The sequence below is a fragment of the Ceratotherium simum genome, chromosome X (assembly GCF_057802395.1).
Source record: "Ceratotherium simum simum isolate JZ-2026a chromosome X, ASM5780239v1, whole genome shotgun sequence".
NCBI classification, from domain to species: Eukaryota; Metazoa; Chordata; class Mammalia; order Perissodactyla; family Rhinocerotidae; genus Ceratotherium; species Ceratotherium simum.
In genome coordinates, this window is record NC_141940.1 from 4,984,211 (window position 1) to 5,002,990 (window position 18,780).

Sequence of the window (18,780 nt, forward strand, 5' to 3'; positions counted from 1 at the left end):
AACCACAGTGACGAGGCCTGTTCCCTCCCAAGTTCACTCACTGGATACACTTTTACTGAGCACCTACTATCTACTGGACACTGTGCTAGCTAGGCATGGAGGACCAAAAGGACTCAAATTAGTTAAGGCCACAGACATGGCAGCAAATAAACAAGAGAGAATTCCTTCATTCAACACAGTCTGACTGAGTACCTGCAATGTGCCAGACTCTGTCCCAAGTGCTGAGAGTTCACAGTGAACAGACAGATGAGTATCCCTGTCCTCAGACAGACAAGGAACGAGACGCAGCAGTGCAATATATAAAATAGGAGATAGTGGCAAGGGCCCAGGAGAAACAAACAAACATGGAAGGGGGAGAGGAAGTGTTGGGAGGGGTATTACAAGCTTACAGAGGGCAGCCAGGGAAGGTTTCACAGCAGTAAGTGTTAACAGAGAGTGAAAAAGGGCTATGGGGACACAAAGAGGGAGGGAGTCCTTTGAGGGAAGCTGGAGAAGGCTCCAGAGAGGACATGATTTCTGAGGTGGGTTCTGAAGGACGAAGAGTGGCTTCTGCAAGGGCAGCCAGGAGCAGGGAGATCAGCATATGAGGGGGTACAGAGGTATGGAAGGGCCTCACATGCTAGGAAAGGGAAGGGGCATTGCATAGTTCGAGAATGGGATGGGGAGAAGTGGTATGAGCTGAAGCTGGAGAAATCAGAAGGATTTTTATGCCACATAAAGGAGAGTGGATTTTATTCTGTGGGCAATAGGGGGCCAACAAGAGTTTTAGGCCTGAGAAGTAAGCTGGTCAGCCTAGTTCTATGGAGGATCACTCTGGAGGCAGCGTGCAGGGCAGAGTGGAGGGAGAAGACCATGAAGGAGGGCCAGGTGGAAGAAGGCCACCGTGACAATCTAAGGAAATGACCACTGTGCTTCTACTGCCCTGGGGAACAGGAGCAGAGAACCTGCCCTCGCCACCTCATGAAACGTGACAACTGACTCCTGAGTCAGCTGCACTCTCACTGCAGTATTTACATACCTGAAACCAACAGGGTCCACTTCAAAATGCCAGTGAGATGACAGCTCTTTGTCAAACACACAGAAAAGCATTCACATTTTGCAGCAGAATCCACAATTAATGTTCTTGTTTAGGACTTTAAGTAAGAAACACTAGATAACTATGTTTTTAGGCTTCTGCATAACCACTTAAGTGGCTTTCTTTATATATGATGTTTTCTGCCATTAGCTGCTTGCTTTTATACTTGGACTAAATGTTGTGGCCAAGTGGTCAAAATGTTTATGTAAAACTTAGTGGAAGAAGAAAAAAGTTAGTAGTCAGTGTCAAATGGGCATTTTATTCACTCATTCAGTGCTAATCCCCACCTTCTAGAGTGCCATATGAAAGCAAAATAAATAAAGCTTGCTAAGTGCTCTCCCAATTATAAAAGTAATACATGCTTATTCCAAGCGGAAGGAAGAAAACAAAGCATGCATAATTCCACTCTCCACATATCCCAAGTACTTTAAAACTTGTGGTGTATTTCCTTCCAGCCTCTTTTCTACAGATAGCTTTTGTTTATTTTAAGTAGGTAAGATCACACAATATACACAATCTTGTCACTGCAGCACAGTTTAAATATTATTTCCCCAGTTCCATCCCAAAATGGAACTGGGCATGTATGCCTGGTCAACAAGCCAAGTGTCTCTGAGGTGAAAGGCACCATAACATTTGCTTTAATTCTAATTTTTGATGATTCTTGCATATATTAGCATAAATCTCTCAATCTGTCCCAATTTGACCCTTGGGAGCTGTACAGAGTGAGTCTAACCCCTGCTCCACAGAAGGCACTTTATATATTCCAACGTAGCTCTGTCTCCCTTCAGTCTTTTGTTTCTTCAGACGAAACGGCAACATTTATTTTGATCATCGCTTATATTGCAGCCCCTTCACTAGCCTGGTTCCCTCTGTCTGAACTCTCTCTAACTTGTCAACATCCCTCTTAAAACGTAGCACCTGGATTTGAACACAGCACTTCAGAGTGCCATTTTGTCTCATTTTGAAGCCTTCAGCATCTCATTTCGTCTGGGTGTTACATTATACTTTTGTTAGTTCAGCCTACAGGTATATTAACTTTTTAATCAATCATGTCCAATTACTGGACCAAATAAGCTTGGGTCCCTCCATCCTTTATTGATACAACTGGTTTTTAGTAAGTAAATGTTATCTATGCTAAACTTCATATTATTAGTTTCACTCCAATATCCTAGCCCACCCATTAAGATCGTTTCAAACCTGGATTATGTCATCCAGCACGTTGGCTAGTTGGGTGTTTTTCACATATTGGACACGCCTGCTTTCTATGTGCTCATCTGCACTGCAATAGAAACACTGGAGAGGAAGGGCCCCACACAGCAAGACATTAGCGACCACCCTTCCTGGTTGGGATCAAGCTTTTAACACACAGTCTATATAACTCCACCTAAGCGTACTGCCATCATTCTTACCCATGTTTCTTTGTCAGGGTCTGTCAAATGCCTTGAGTCAATCGAGACAATGTGTCAATAACACCCCCAATGGTTTCTTTCTTTCTTAGGTACTTAAAAATCATCTGTTTAAATGATTAATTCTAGAATTGTTGCCAAGGGTTGACATCTAGCTCACTGCTGTTAATTTCCAGAATCTTCTTTTGCATTCTTAAAAACTAGAACATTTGTTCAGCTCCAGTCTTACTTAGAAGCCTGAAGATATTCACATAAATAAAATGCCCAATCTCAGAACGCTGTGATTCTATGAACACTAGATAAGTGGGCTCCCACAGCTAAGGCATTAGGAGCAATAAATAGCATTTTTCAGAATTTGGACACAATAATGAACATAATTTAAAAAAAATCAAAAGATGAAAACTAATCTAGATTAGAACTGTTCTGAAGAAATTGTGGGATAAAAGCAATAAAACAAAAGCCAGATTCCCCCAACGGTCTCAACATTTCCTGTGGATAAGCTGCAGTAGGCTATTCTTCCATGTACCCTGGACCGATTTATTCCCCCTTCCTCCATCTCATCAAAACACAGCTGCCTCTTCAGGCTGGCCTGTGGGCAACCCACCACATCTACCATAGCAGTCAGCCACAGCAGCTATTTACTCATTCTTTCCCTTCTGGAGCATCTCATGTCCATCTCATTGTTCCATCAGTAGAATATTCTGTGAAATGCTGTGGAAAACATTTCATGGTTGTGGAATGAAAAGCTAGAGTGGCACTAAGACACATTATACTCATCCTAGTTCTAAACTGCTACCTAGTGCTTTGTAATTGAACATGTGGAAAGTTCTAGAGCAGTGGGTCTTTATGAGGAATTCAATCAGCATCCTCCTCTGTGATGTCTTAAAAATTATAGCTGTACCTGGACTACAGGCCTGGATATTGTGATGCAGTGCATCTAGGGCATCTGTAGTATTTGTTAAGCTCCATATGTGGTTCTCATCTGTGTTTCTGGTAAAGAACCACTGTTCTACACCTAACTAACCTCTCCAAACTAGCACACGGGTACAGTTACCAGCTCCTCCCCACTATTTTGAGGGACAAAACTTATTTTTTAAATTTATTCTATTCCTACACATATAGGTGTTAGTGTTAAATGAGCTTTGCATAAGCCAAAAATTAAGAGTTGAGAAGCAAATGTACCCCCATGTTAATCTGATCCACAGTCAGTCTTGCAAGGTAGAAGAGCAACAATTTAGCATTATCTTTAACAGTTAGGGTCATCTTTATGGTCTTAGATTCTACTTACCGTTTCCAAACTTCTTAAATAAAGACGATAATTTGTGATGTAAACTCTTCCCTTAATGGGGCCATTGAAAGGACATATGTAAATAACTTCTTTCTCTATTAAGATAAAAAAAGTACCCTAAAATAATGGAAATATATACCAAGATACACAACAAATGGCACTAATTTAATATAAACTATTTGGCTAAGAATAACTATAATAAAAAAATCACTGAAAAGGTTGAAAGCAAGCACTGGCAATGTTTCTACATTGCCATGCTAGGTTGGGTGGGGCTGCGGGGGAACTAGTGGGGCCACATGTTACCTCCAGGCACTAGTGGTACTTCCCTGAGCTTTCCCACACTGCTGTCACTATCTGGGGCAAGGTGAGAACGGCTGGAAAGCAGAAGTGAATGAGAAGTGAACTACCCTGGGGTGGTCGGAAAGGTAAGTATTGGGCTACTTCAACCAGAAGATGGCAATTCTTGTAGGACAGTCTCACGGACTAACCATCAGATAGGGCTTGAGGTCTGCCAACCTCTAATCACACAACAACAGAGATGTTTTTAATAAATAAATGTCAGCAGTAGAAATGTTTCTATAGTCTATTTTCTCTCGTTTAAAAGTCCAGAGAAGAGTTCAGCTAGATTCATTTCAAACATTTAAGTGACATAAAACAGATGGCCAAGAGAATAATACATCTTTGGTAGAATCAAACATAAGGAGAAACTAAATCAGGAAACTTAATTTATTATAAGAAAAATATATCTTTTTCTCATCTTTCAAGGATGTCCTTGAATGTGTTAACGGCTTTCAAATTTTTTTTTTAATAATTTTGAAATCCCTTTCTCCTCAGATGCTAAATGAAAAATACCCAGTAAGGCTACTTCATGCTAATTCAATCACTGACTACCTCGCTCAAGGTTCTAGAACTGATACCGGGCACCAAAACTTTATATATGAAGACCACCAAAAGTAAGCTATCCTCTGCTTTTAACCAGAAATTGGGATGGACACATGCCACTGGTTTCCTTTTCAAGACTAGGATCACATGTGCAAGTCTGTGGACATGGAATAGTTACTCATGGTGCATGGCTAACTAATTCACAAAGGCACCATATTTATGACCTTAATCTAATTAGCACCATGCTTTAGCCATTTAAGCTAAACAACCCAGAACTTAGTCAATAAACTGAAAGGTTTTGTGAAATGATGGTAACTGCATCATCACCAAATACATGGGAATCTGAGAGGAGGTTGTGGACTCTAATGTAAAATGTGAATGTCCACAACATCAGCACTTGGCCTGGAAGCTGTCAGATGCTTCTATTCTTAAGCCAGAATGAACTGGTCCTTCCAAAGTAAATACCTTCCTCTTCGTATGAATTTATCATGAAAAAATAAGTCAACAATCAAAATGTTACATCAATATTAATAACATCAGTTATCTGGCAAATGAAAGTTATTTTAAACCAGTATGGTCTCCTAAATTCCAAAGAAGAGAATACTTAGACTTGAAGCCTTTAAGTTGATCATTTTGAAGCATACATGATAGACTAGAAAACGTTAATATCATTTTGTTCTTATAACCTCAAACCATGAGAGCTTATAGGTCCAATAAGAGACTTTCTAGAGATAACCCACATGTTTTTTTTTCCAAAATAATTCTCAGTCTTTGGTACAGAGTAAAAATTATCACTATCCTGGAGAGCATGAAGCTCTTGAAAGAACTCTTTGATGAAGAAACTAATGCAGAGAGTTCTCTCTCTGTTAACACTTTTAAACAAAGCTAGCCTATTTGTCTAAATCTGACTTCTAAAGAGCAAGAGGGATTGAAGCCATCTGATCCTGCTGGACCTCTCATCAAGTTATGCAAATCCTAACTTCATAGGATCCTTACCAGTAACACGAGTTTCTCCTGGAAGTTGAGGAACAGCTTCACTGAGATCCCAATTAACTCCATCCCTAGAACTCTGGAAATGAAACAGTAGCATCAGAAGTAACAACATTACATTTCCACAGGTTTTTAAGCAACCTGGAACACAATCAACCAAAATACACTTTTTGAAGAAAAGAATTAGAGAGATATTTACCATTATAGAATATTGGCACGGAAAAGTCACACTAAAAAATACAACTTAGCATCAACATTCATTAGGTGTGTTAACTTTTTCTGTAAATAACGTTAGCATGCTTTTCAATAATATTAATTTTTAAACACCCCTTCCAAGCACTTTACAGTTAACAGCATTCAGGAAAGTGCTAAAAAGTAAATATTAAGTGTATTCTATAGATATATATATATATATATATACTGTGGCTGCTTTCTTTTACATTAAATATTTAGTCATCTTTTGTTAAGAGTAGGAATGAAAACTTCATTTCAATGGGGCCTTAACTGAGCAACAGGAATTACAGAATCTTCTTACAATGCCAGACAATAACTGTTATTACGAATTGGGTCTCCCATTTTACTAAGATCCTTCCTCATGTAGGTAATGAGTTACAAAGAAACAGAGGTCTGTCATTGAGCTTATGAGCAGACAAGGGCTGCAGGAATCATCTATACAAATTCTTCACGTTCCTTTCCTAGGTCTCTAGGCCTCTCGGCTTTAGAGGTATTCCCAGGCATGTGCCTCATACAACGGCTGCAGCAGCTGTGCCAGGGAGGCAGCGTCTTACCCACCAAAACCCACAGGTGGTTCTAAGAGGCTAATCTGCCATAGATGGCTGTCGTGACTTGGATGCCTGGTAAAGCTGTCTTTCAATCTATTCAGCTGCCCTGGTGCATCCATACCAATGGCACACTGCCTGTGTCCACTGCAGGACGGTTGAGGCACACCATTCACACCTGTTTGGGCAAAAGGCTGTTTCGGTATTACTTTTCATTCTTTTTTTTTCTAGTTGTTTTCCAAAGTCACACTGCAATCATTTCATGTGTGAAGTTAGTAATACTTCCCTCAAAGGGGTTGTGTGACTATTAAGGGAAACAAAAGGCACAAGCACATTTTTGTGAATTATCAAGGGCTATGCAAATGTAAAGTATTATGAAACAAGAGAAATGCAAAGTGTGTATTTAGGTAAGATAGAACCTGTCAAACAGTCGTGCTTTGCTGGATTTTTAATGGTTTTATCTTTTTTATTCAGGCACACAATGAAAATTCCTAGCTGGTTTTCAATGTTTTAGTGCTTGCAAGCTAAGCATTTTAACTAGGAAGGCAAGACAAATCGTTCCTAGCCAGGAATGCCTTCCTCAATGAGGAGCAAAACCACACACCTTATATAGATGATAAGACTGGAAAGAAATTACCATCCTCCTTTAACACAGCCTCTCACTAACAAAAACCAAGTATAATGAGCAAATTTAATATTCAGTATACCTTTTAAACACCACAGTTCTGGGTCAGGAGAAGAAAGCATAATTGAACCACAAAAAAAGGGAAACGAATGTTTGATTAACCCAGGATAAGATGGGATTAACACAGGATATACTTTCTATTAATGTTACACAGGGACTTATAATTACCTTCTTCAAGTTACTCGTGTTTAGAACTGATTCTTGTACCATAACAATACTAAAATACCATAAAAACTTATGAAATCTTGGGGACGAAAAAGGTCCTTGTAAACATGACCAAGGCAGAAAATATAAAGGAAAAGATTGATAGATGTGATTACATAATAAATTTAAACCTCTGGAGGAAGATGGGCACAGATGTTAGCCCAGGGCTAGTCTTCCTCAGCCAAAAGAGGAGGATTGGCATGGATGTTAGCTCAGAGCTGATCTTCCTCACAAAACAACAAAAAAAGTTGGGGCCCGCCCTGTGGCATAGCAGCTAAGCACACGCGCTTCGCTGCTGGCGGCCGGGGTTCATATCCCGGGCGCGCACTGATGCACCGCTTGTCAGGCCATGCTTTGGCAGCGTGGAGGATTGGCAGATGTTAGCTCAGGGCTGATCTTCCTCACACACACACAAAAAATTTAAACTTCTGTATTTCAAAATCAAAACATCATAAGTATAATTAAAAGGCCAACAATAACCTAGGAAGAGGACTTGTAATGTATATTATAAAGGGTTGATTATGATAATATATATAAAGAATACTTATAAATCAATAGAAAAGAAGCCTTCCAAATTCCCCAAAAGGCAAATAGGCAAAGGACACCAACAGCCACTTCACAAAAGAAATACAAATGGATAATAAATAAACTCACTTTTTTAAAAAGGTCACCTTCATTAGTAATCAGGGACACTAGTGGCTCCTCCTGATTGCTTGGGCAGACCTACACGCTGCTGGTGGGAGTGTACGTTAACCTTTGCTGGGGGATAACATGTATCAAAACCCTTACAGAGCCATGAAGAAAGCTAATTCTAAATTCATCCCTTCCTTTCAATATACGTTCCCAAATCTCCCCCTAATTACAGAATTTTCCCCTCGGTATTTTGAACCATTTTCTGCTAATGTTCTATTTGTTTTATTCATACAACAATTTTATCATCATAATTAGAAAATAACACCAATATTTAGGAAGGTGTAACAGCCTGCTCAGGGGGCCTCGGCCTTCCAATACCTCTTTCTGAAAGCTTTCGGTGGGTGAGGGATTGCCTAGTTTCTTAAATGTAATGTCTGGCAGGAGTTCACAAGACAGAGGTTCTCAAAGATGAAATCACATGAAAGGATTTACAAATGTAAAACTCACTTAACATATATCAGGCATTCTGTCTTTTCCGGAACAAGGGGGGATAATAAACAAAACAAAATGTATTGAAGAATTTACATTGTGGATGAATAATGAAATTAATAATTCAATAAACTCAAAATGACCACCTAATATTCAAATATGAAAAGAGAAATGCAGAGAAAAATACAGATAAATCTGAAAACTCAACTTACCCTCTTAATAGACTCATTCTCCAAGGAGTGTGAATTATATTTAGAAGTTGGTGCGGAAGCCATACTGGAAACTCTACCAAGAAAGACAACATTCAATATCAACTGAATTTGTATGCAATTTCAAACATAGGTGACATATGAAATTTAAATATTGCAATTGAGAACAAACAGTACTACACTTTCTAGGCACTATTTCCGCAGTCTCCAGTGGGAATGAGACACACAAAGGAACAACCACAGCACAGGTCATGTGCAAGAGCTCCGATGAAGGTGCAGGGAACTATGGAAGAACAGAATAGGGCAGCCAAGTACACATGGGGGAGCTCAGCGAAAGACACCACATGTACTCTCAGAATTTGGATTCAGAACATTCCAGTTGTCATCTGAAAATTCTTAATGTTTATTAATTGTGCAACAGGCCTCAAACTTCCACACTTCTTAATTTTTTAAGATAATTTAGAGGCAGCCAAGCAGAATGATAAAAAGGGTAGACAATTGAACCCACACAATTTTCCCCTTTAAGAATTCTGTTTTCTCCAAATTAAGGCAACTTAAAGCAGCATGGATTTGATGGAAATAAAATTAGTAAGATTTGACTTAATCAGTATTTTCTAGGGAAAGTATATACTTCATTTAAATAATGAATATTCATCACAATTCAGACATAAATGAAAGCATCATATTCAGAACATATACAATATTTTAACGTAAGGTTTTATTTAGACTTGTGAAGATTACAGCAATAACAGGAAAGTAAGTAATGCTTTGGTTATTTTATTTATCAAAGTTAATGGCAGAGAGAGCTGTATGAAGTCACTGAGAAGTAAACCACATCCAATTCAACAAGCTGATTGTGGATACCCATGGGATCTTTTTGCCAAGCTCATTAAAAGAACCACCACTCACTAAGAAAACCCAGCATGGAGAATATTAACACACCTCAGCACAAACCTAGGGATTTGATAGCTGTGCAGTGCTGGTCCCTGTTCTTAAATAAGGCCTGAAAGAGGTGACGAAGATGCAGATACGGTAACCACTGAGATGAAGAGGCAGAGAGATGGCCAGGTGAGGACAATCTTACAAGATAAGGACTGCTGGGCTTGCCCTACAAGAGTTCAGCTCTCCAAGGGCAAGGCTGAGGTTCCATTTGGGTCACGGCTCTATCCTGGCACACAGATGGCATTCATAACTATTTATGAGTGAATGGATGATTATGTGCAAAATACACAATTTTGTGAAACATCATGGTGGAGTGAGCTCGTATATTGGTTCACCAAATCCCAGAACACTGGAACTAGGGAACTACCACTGGAGCTTCAAAATGAACAATTAGGGCAAAATAAAATATTCTTTATAGAAAGGGATACTAAACAAAAAAATACTAAGAGGTAGCACGACCTAAAATTAGAAATAATTTTTAAAAGATTAATAGATGATAATTCTAAAATGAATTAAATTCAGACAAAACAGCCTTGAAAAACCTCTCTAACCTTAAGTTCGAATTCAAGCAAAATAACCCACTATTCTCAGAGACAGCAGAATGGATGAGATGGACTAGATAGAGCAAGTCAGATGTTTATGCTCTGAAATTATTCTATTGGCTAAACAAGATAATATATTTGGGAGATTTTCTTCAGTAACAGATATAAAATTACTTTTTAGTAATCAGATACCGTGATATTTAAAAAATTTTAATAATATGTCAATGTTTTCAAACAAAAGTTAAATTATTCTGTCAAGTCAATATAAGAAATTAAGATGCTGGGTTATACAGTCAACTCAGTCTTCATCTTCCTGTTCCTATTTATAAAGCATAAAAGAAAGATGAGTCTTCCTGTTTTCTTCAATCCTCTTTTAAAAACTTCGATTTAAAATGAACTAAATATAACAGAGGAAAGTCCTCATTTTCCCCTTATTTTTAATTACCTTATTGACATACAACTGCTACACTATACAACTCATCCTTTTCAAGTATACAATTTCATGCTTTTTAGTATATTCACAGAGTTGTGCAACCATCACCACAATCAATTTTAGCACATTTTCATCACCCCAAAGAGAAACCTCGTAGCCATTAGTAGTCACTCACCACTCCCCATTCCCCTAGCCCCTAAGCTACCATGCATTTGCTTTCTATCTGTATCGATTTGCCCACTGTGGGCATTTCATATAAACAGAATCATATAATATGCAGTCATTATGTCTAAAGCCCCCATTTTTAGAGTTACACTAGAAACTGCTACTATTAGAAGTTGGATTGCGTACAAATCTGAGAAATCCAGGGGACCAGCTAACATGGGTCAGTTCCACGATGAGGTTCACTTTAAAAATCCCATCAGTGACCCTCTCTTTGTTGAACGGTCCCAATTGATCCCTGAAATGTACAGAAGCCAGAACAGCGTGATGCTGGAGAGCACAGAGTTGGAGCCGACTCCGTTCAAATCCCAACTGCAACTCACTCTTTGACCTCAGGCAGGCTATTTAACTTCTCTGGGCTCCGGCTGCTATTATCTCTATTTTACTGCAGTATAGTTGGGCAAAATGAATGAAGTAATACATGTGAAGGCCTTAGAACAGGGCCCGATATATTTGTTAATGAATTTTTAGCATTTTCTTCAATTATGAAAGGATAACTATGGAATGCTGACACCATAACCAATTCTTCTACAAATCAGTCCTGACCCTATAAACACTAGGAAGAAAGTTAACTACAACAGGGATAGTGCATGGCCACTGGTGACCTAGTTATAAAGCTTCTCCTTAAAAAGTACATGAAAATAATGTCTCAAATAGGACCAGAGAAAGCAGTGCAGCACTGTAGAGAACATACTAGATGGGTGAGCACAGGCCCTAGGCTGTCTCTAACTTACCAAGCATGGAAAGTCCATCCGTATCTTCATCTATAAAATGTCTATGTTGGTTTAAATGCAGATCAATAATAATTAGAAGTTATAGTGAAGTTTGCAAAAGCCAGCTACCCCTTTGGTTATAGAATATTTTGTCCTAAACCCCTATAGATCAAGTTTTAATCCTTTTTATTTAAAAAACATTGAATTTGGGCTACCTTGGCTTTAAAGAGAAAATTGAAACTAAATGCCCTATATATGCTAATCACAGGAATCTAAACAAAGGTTGACTTCTATCATTTTTTTTTTTTTTTTGGTGAGGAAGATCCGCCCTGAGCTAACATCCATGCCAATCCTCCTCTTTTTGCCAAGGAAGACTGGCCCTGAGCTAACATCCGTGCCCATCTTCCTCTACTTTATGTGGGACGCCGCCACAGCATGGCCTGACAAGCGGTGCTGTCAGTGCACGCCTGGGATCCGAACCTGGGCCACCAGCAGCGGAGCAGTGGAGGGCGCGCACTTAACCGCTACACCACAGGGCGGGCCCCAAGACATCTATCATTTTTGATCCTGAAAAAGATTCTGTGATGATTTAAGCCCAATCCTCCCCTGTTACAGGAAAGATAACCAGGAGAGCCTAGAGGGTATGTGACAAGGCGCTGTTGCAAGTGAGTGGCAAGGCAACCTCTAGCCTAGGACTCCTGACTAACAGTGCAGTGTCCTTTCCTCCTAGGAAAAGGTGGTTCCAAGTGGTCTCTATGTTGAAAGAAACCAGGCTGGATGCAACTGGTCCCAGTCTCAGCGGAGGAGTTTTAGACTAAGAAACATAGTTAAGAAAACTCAATTCATCTAGGCAAGCAATCTTTGGGGCCCCCAAACCCCTTCAAATGAACCTACATAAAGGTGGCATTATTTAATAAATCAAATTTTAAAGTTACAACATGGCCTTAATTGTGTCTCTCTTTAAATTCAAGACAACTAACTTCAATGGTCTCACAGTGTCCCCCTCCCTGTTCCCCCGCCCCCATCTCCCTCTCCCTGTCTCCCCCTTTCTTTCTGTCCCCTCCTTCTCTCTCTGTCTCTCTGCCTGTCTTTCTCCCTCTGTCTCCTCTCCCTACCACTTATCACCTTTCAGATAATCGGTTGTTACTGCCCACCTCCCCCCACCCAAAGTACAAGCCCCCCACCAGACTACAAGCTCCCCACTGGACTATAAGCCCCTACCAGATGGGGATTCTGTTTTATTTACTGCTGCATTTACAGCACCTGTAACAGTGCCTGGCACCCAGTAGGTACTTAATAGGTATTTGTTAAATGAATGAATAAACTGGGCAATAAAGATTTGGCCAAAGAACTTAACTGTTGTTTGCCCAGTGTTTCATTTAAGCTAGAAATTCATGGAAGCTTAAAAACAAATGGTAAAACAAACCCTTGGCTAATCAAGAGGCTCCAGGCATGACGGCTCTGGACAGCAGAAAGGCAGCAGTAACCTAGGGCGCTGTGAAGCAATCTGCACCAAAAAGAACTTGCGCACTACCAACCTACACTAGAGATTTTTCCTATGAAGCAGACACTTCAAATTAAGGTAACCTCTTCCAGCATGCCCTTCTTCTAGACTACGAACCTGTTCCTCTCTCTGTTGAACATGGAAAACAGGATTCCACAAAACATCTGCAGCAGACATAACTATCAACCCTTTCAAACAGATGTGGGCCATTTTTACCCTTATTGTAAAAATCTAAAGGCAGCAGAATTAGAAAATAATTTTGACCTCCACCTCACGGGGCCTCTGCAAGTGAAATCTAAATTCCATGGTCACCTGATTTGAGATCAATGGCCCTCGATTAGTGTTTTTTCTGAACACTCCGTGCACAAACAGTGACAAAAGGTACGCAGGCCTTCTCTTTGGATTTTACTCAATGTGATTTCTTCTTCTGTGAGGACATTTAAATGAAGTTTAAGGATGGTATTTCTCTGGAGGTTCCCCTGAAGCTGTGGAAACTTACCCAGTCTGAAAACCAACTTCTAAAGCCTGCCATTGAACAAGAAGTTATGCACAAGCAGCCTCTGAGTCCAGAATTCCAGGTCTTTCTAAGGGAGCTCTCTTTAGTTGGAAGTCTGTTTTGAAAAAAATGCCAAATACTTAGGGCAGAGGTGCTCAATACTACCAAACCCAATGCTCCCTTTGTTATAAAACGAATTTCTATAAAGACCCTTTGCTTGCTTGAAATGAAAATCATAGAAATTATCAACCTAAACACAATTTGAAAAAATCAATATAATGCCTTAACTCAAGTATAAAGGAGAAATAAAAGGACAGTGATTTATAATAAAATAACGTATTTTTCAATACATTACACTAAAAACAAAAACACTCCCCCAATTCCAATTTGGCCTCTAGGGGGAGTGTTACCCCCAATGAGAACCTTGCAGAGAACCTGGAACGCCCATAGAGACAGAATTTACTAAATTAACATATTCTGACTTTTGCATTAAAGTTGCTCTGACTGTAGGCCACCTACGAGGCAAGGAAATGAAAAAGATGCCTTGAGATGTCCTCAACCAAACCACTCTGCACGAATGAGAAATGTTCACAACCCAGCCATTTTGAGATCAGGTACACTATCAATTCAACTTCTACATTTGCTCAACCCACATGAAAACAAACGATGATCTGCAAAACTAGGAGTTTATTTCATTTTTATACATATTCCTTCGAACAGAGGTTGGCAAGCTTTTCCTGTAAGGGCCAGACAGTAAATATTTTAGGGAAGCTGTTGCAGCTACTGAACTCTGTATTGTAGCATTAAATCAGCAATAAGCAATACGGAAGTGAAGTATTCCAGTAAGATGTTATTTACAAAAACAGGCTGTCACCCTCTGCCTTACATTATTAAAATAATTTATTTCCAAATGAAATTTCTTTAGCCAAAGCAAATAATCATCGTGTCCTTTTAAACTAAAATATACGCTATTAACCCCACCATGCATAGCTTATACCTTGTCAAAATGGCACTATGACCAGCTGCAAAACCGTGTGATGTAGTTGAAAAAAGGACAGGATTCCGTATTCAGACCAGTTTGGGTTTCAAATCCCAATTTGGTCACTTGAGTGATAATAATAGTCACGCAACCTTGGACAAAGTACAGTTCCCTGTCTGTGAAATGGACATGATACTATCTACCTCATGGGGCCATGATGAGGAACATGTAAAATGCTCGCACAGTGCATGGCAAAACAGAGGCACTCAAATACCAGGTCACTTCCTCCTACAAGAGGTGCTCTGATGAACTCTAAGTCATTCCTCAAACTGGCGCTAATACACTTGCTGGATTTCCCGTAAAACATACAATGGCTAACACTGCCTAACCATTCTGCATACACATTTTCTAAGATGATCCGTCTAATCTTGGCAAGGCTCTTAAAAGCCTTAAAGCAGTTTATCCTCAAAGCATGCCTACTTCCATTAAAAAAAAAAGAAAACACTTGACTCCTAGCCCAGGGACACGTTCTGTGGGAGCCCTAACATGGAGACCTTGCCTCATTACCTTCTATTCTGACTCAAGGATCCAGAAATACACCAGAAGTTTCTTAGAGTAAGTCTAACTGTATTTATTCCAAAACAGTACCCTTCGTCAACGAAAGTGCCGTATGGACAGACACGCAACACACATCCAACACATATCCATTAGAGCTTCTCCATTTGTCTCGGCCACACTGAATCTCAGAGCTAAAGGGGCTTTGTTTTCACGATTCTTCTCTGGAAATTATAAAATGTTAAATAGTATTTCATGTAGAAACTCATTCTTTGCATCATTTTGATAATTTACTACTCATTTTAAAGATCACAATACACTCACTTATACTTCTTTAAATGTTGCAAAGATCTTTGGCTAAAAACAATATAATTCAGGTTCAGTGGAGAATGTATTCTGAATCATTTTTTCCAGTGGTTAGTGATGGATTTGAGCTGATCCATTCACCCTATCACTTGGTCCCCTCATGACAAATGGCACATCTTCAAGACAGCTGACTGGCTTCAGCACCATGAGCTGTGGCTATTGCACAGGCTAACTTTAGAAATGCTTCATAAATTGAAATTGCCATGCTAAGTAAACTATTAGAAAAGTCAACTACCATCAGGTTAACTTTTTTTAATGTAAAAAGGCTACCTAATAATGGTATTACATACATTTAAACAGATCATTAAATTCACCAATGGATTTTGTAACCATCAAATACCTGCCAGTAAACAAAGTTTTAAAATAGGAACAAGATCAAGTTCCCCATCCACCTGCCAATTCCAAAACTCATGAAGCCAGTTGATTTGCTCCATGACAAAACTGTATTTTGTTGAACTATTTTTCCCCTCTGAGAAACTATTCCCAAAAAGTACATTTTAAATTTATAAGTAAACAGTACCTTCTTAAGCAAAAGTTAAAACAGTAATTGTTGAAGGTAAGAGTAGACACATGTAAAAAGTCACAGCTATAATAGCAATGAAGGTGCCAGTTCAGAACATCTCCTTACTTTCCAAGGACCTTCTCAGACTGGGCTTTACTGACAAAGATTCCCCCAACTGCAATTAGTGGTGGAAAGGGAGGAACAGAAAGGAACTAAAGAGCAGATGTGCAGTTTCTAGAAAATAAAGAGAGGAGAAAAGGCTGGAGATGATAAGCTGCCATTCGGACAAATTCCTTCAGGCACATGCACTGGGAGGAGAAGCAGGAGCTGTGTTGGCACCGGGTCCTTATTTATCTGCTTCAAGACAAAGAAAGCTTTTCCTGACTTCCCCATGCACAGGCATGCACACCTCACTTCTCTGCACGTGGTAAAAATTTCTAATATTTCACTTCTCACGCTGTACTGTACTTATCCATTGACATTTTGTGCCCCTCTGTTAGAGCTGAGCTTCCTAAGGGCAAAGGCTGTTTCACATTGTGGCACAAGCACAGAGCAGCTTAGGGACTCAGTCCATGAATAAATGAATACAGTATCACCCTAATAATGTTTCATGACTTTGGAGACCTTAGTCATCAGCCATTAAAGGAACTCCGACCTCCTTCCCTAGGGCTGATTTTTGTGTTTATAACTCCTTTGCATATCTGTATAACTTTTCACATATGTATATATCTCTAAAAATATGTTGATTTTGCATGGTTTTGAACTTTTATACATAAATGGAATCATTACACATTCTTCTGCCCCATGCTTTTCTCACACAGCATTGTTGTGCAAGTCATAAACGTAGATGTGTGGGGTTTGCTCTGCTCATTTTCACTGCTGCATAGCAGTCCATTGTTCCACACTTTGTTTTCCATTCTCTTCTCAGTGGTCATTTGAACTGGTTCCAGGTTTCACTATTACAAACAACACTATTATGAACAATCTTGTAAATGTCTCCCATTTCTGGCACATGTATAAGAACAGCAACGGTATTTTTGTGCCAGATTTTCCAATACATTTTTCTGATCTTGCAGTAAACACATTTAAAAAAAAAGTCAAATAATATGGAGAAGATGAATAATAGATGAAAATGTAGGCAAATCACCCATTTGAGATGAAATAAAATCCCAGGGTTGTCAACACACTAATTCAAGCAGCAAAGGCGAAAAAGACAAAATAATGGATGGGCAGTGTCGGAGTTTCCTGCGGCTGCTGTAAAAAGTACCACAAACTTGGTGGCTTAAAACAATAGAACTTTTGTTCTCTTACAGTTCTGGAGGCTACAAGTCTGAAATCAAGGTGTTGGCAAGGCCACATTCCTCTGAAGGCTCTAGGGGAGGATTCTTCCTTGCTTCTTTCAGCTTCTGGTGGTTGCCAGCAATCCTTGGCATTCCTTGGCTTGCAGCTGCATCACTCCAATCTCTGCCTCTGTTGGCACACGGTGTTGTCCCTATGTGTCTCTGGGTCTTCACATCGTGTTCTCCTCTCTTACAAGGACACTAGTCATATTGGATTAAGGGCCCACCCTACTCCAGTTTGACCTCAACTAGTTATATCTGCAATGACCCTATTTCCAAATAAGATCACATTCCGAGGTACTGGGGGCTAGGCCTATCAACACATCTTTTTGGGGGACACAATCCAATGCATAACAGGCAAGAGGTTAGCTACAGAAATTAACAATCTACAAAATGGTCATGTCAACATATGATTACATTCAGAACAATTTACTTTGTCAATCCATCTATAAGCATTCACCAAACAGCTATTAAATTAACTGGCACTGAAATATTAATATAGCTTCTTAGAAGAAATAATGAAATGACACTAGATCAATCATTTCTGAGACACTCCTTGCTCAGCATATATGATTATTTAGTACTGTTCCCAAGGAGGCCAAAAATCAGTCAATAAATATAATAGTGGGCAACCACTCTGGACCATGGTGGGCAAGTCTACAAAAATTGAGATAGGTCTTCAAGGAGCTAGCAACTGAGTTGAGGAGATGAATAAATATGAGACAAGTTAAACGGTAATAAAGACAATAATACAGGTGACGCTATACAAGTAAAGCAAAATATAGCATCCACTCACGGGTAATGATCATGGCTTCCATTTACTGATCCTCTACTATGTGCGAGGTATTGTTCTAAGCACACATGAACTCATTCAATCCCCCCACCAACCTTATAAGGCAACTACTATTACTATCTTTATATAAAAACACAACCTCGAGGAACAAGAAGGTTAAACAACATGTCCACTAAGAACTGCCCAAGTTAGAATTCAAAACCCAGTCTGTCCCTCTTACCCACTAACAGATATCTGTCACTCTAATTCTCCAATAGATGATCAAACAAAAAATGAGGACATCATGCCTCCTTTTAAAGCTGAGTAAAAAAGGTGTTTTTGGAATTCCATCACTATGTAATAAAATCTCATGGTCACAAAGAAAAACTCTTGCTTTCATTTTAAAGACGAATAAACAAATAGTGACTTTTTTCCCAAAACCATGTCTGTGAGGCACTGAACCAGTACAATCCTTCTTGTTTGTCCACTGCAATATTATTTTTTATCATGGAAGAGTGTTTTCAAACTATATTAAAAAGAAGGAACAAATGTATTACTAGTGGACAAAAATAGAATAAATACCCCATGAGGTACGACTATGATGTAATGAGGCCTTTGTTAAGATGCCTATCAGAGCAGATGTAGCTAGATGAGTTCTTCTTCAAAGTAGTACCTTTTGATGGTGTGCACTTATTCCAGCAATGCTGTCACTATTCAAAGTATTCTTCCGATTCTTTTGAAACTGCCTTTAGATTTTAAAGCTACGTAAGACAC

The 18,780-nt window shown here is 39.3% G+C and overlaps 1 protein-coding gene across 5 annotated transcripts in view; it reads right to left on the minus strand.

The window, feature by feature from the left end:
- The window catches only part of MTM1 (myotubularin 1), a 104,160-nt gene that overhangs the window by 73,213 nt on the left and 12,167 nt on the right, over positions 1–18,780 (minus strand). For 3 of the 5 annotated variants that reach the window (XM_087426810.1, XM_004443192.2, XM_087426809.1), the window contains exons 2-4: positions 8,644–8,716; positions 5,648–5,720; positions 3,770–3,864 (exon numbers count right to left, since the gene is read on the minus strand). In XM_087426810.1, coding sequence (XP_087282936.1) covers positions 3,770–3,864; positions 5,648–5,720; positions 8,644–8,706 — 231 coding nt within the window. In that variant the 5' untranslated portion in view covers positions 8,707–8,716. Of the gene's footprint in view, positions 1–3,769; positions 3,865–5,647; positions 5,721–8,643; positions 8,717–13,495; positions 13,616–18,780 lie in introns of those variants that run through there. The other 2 variants (XM_087426808.1, XM_087426811.1) reach the window with 2 other exon arrangements.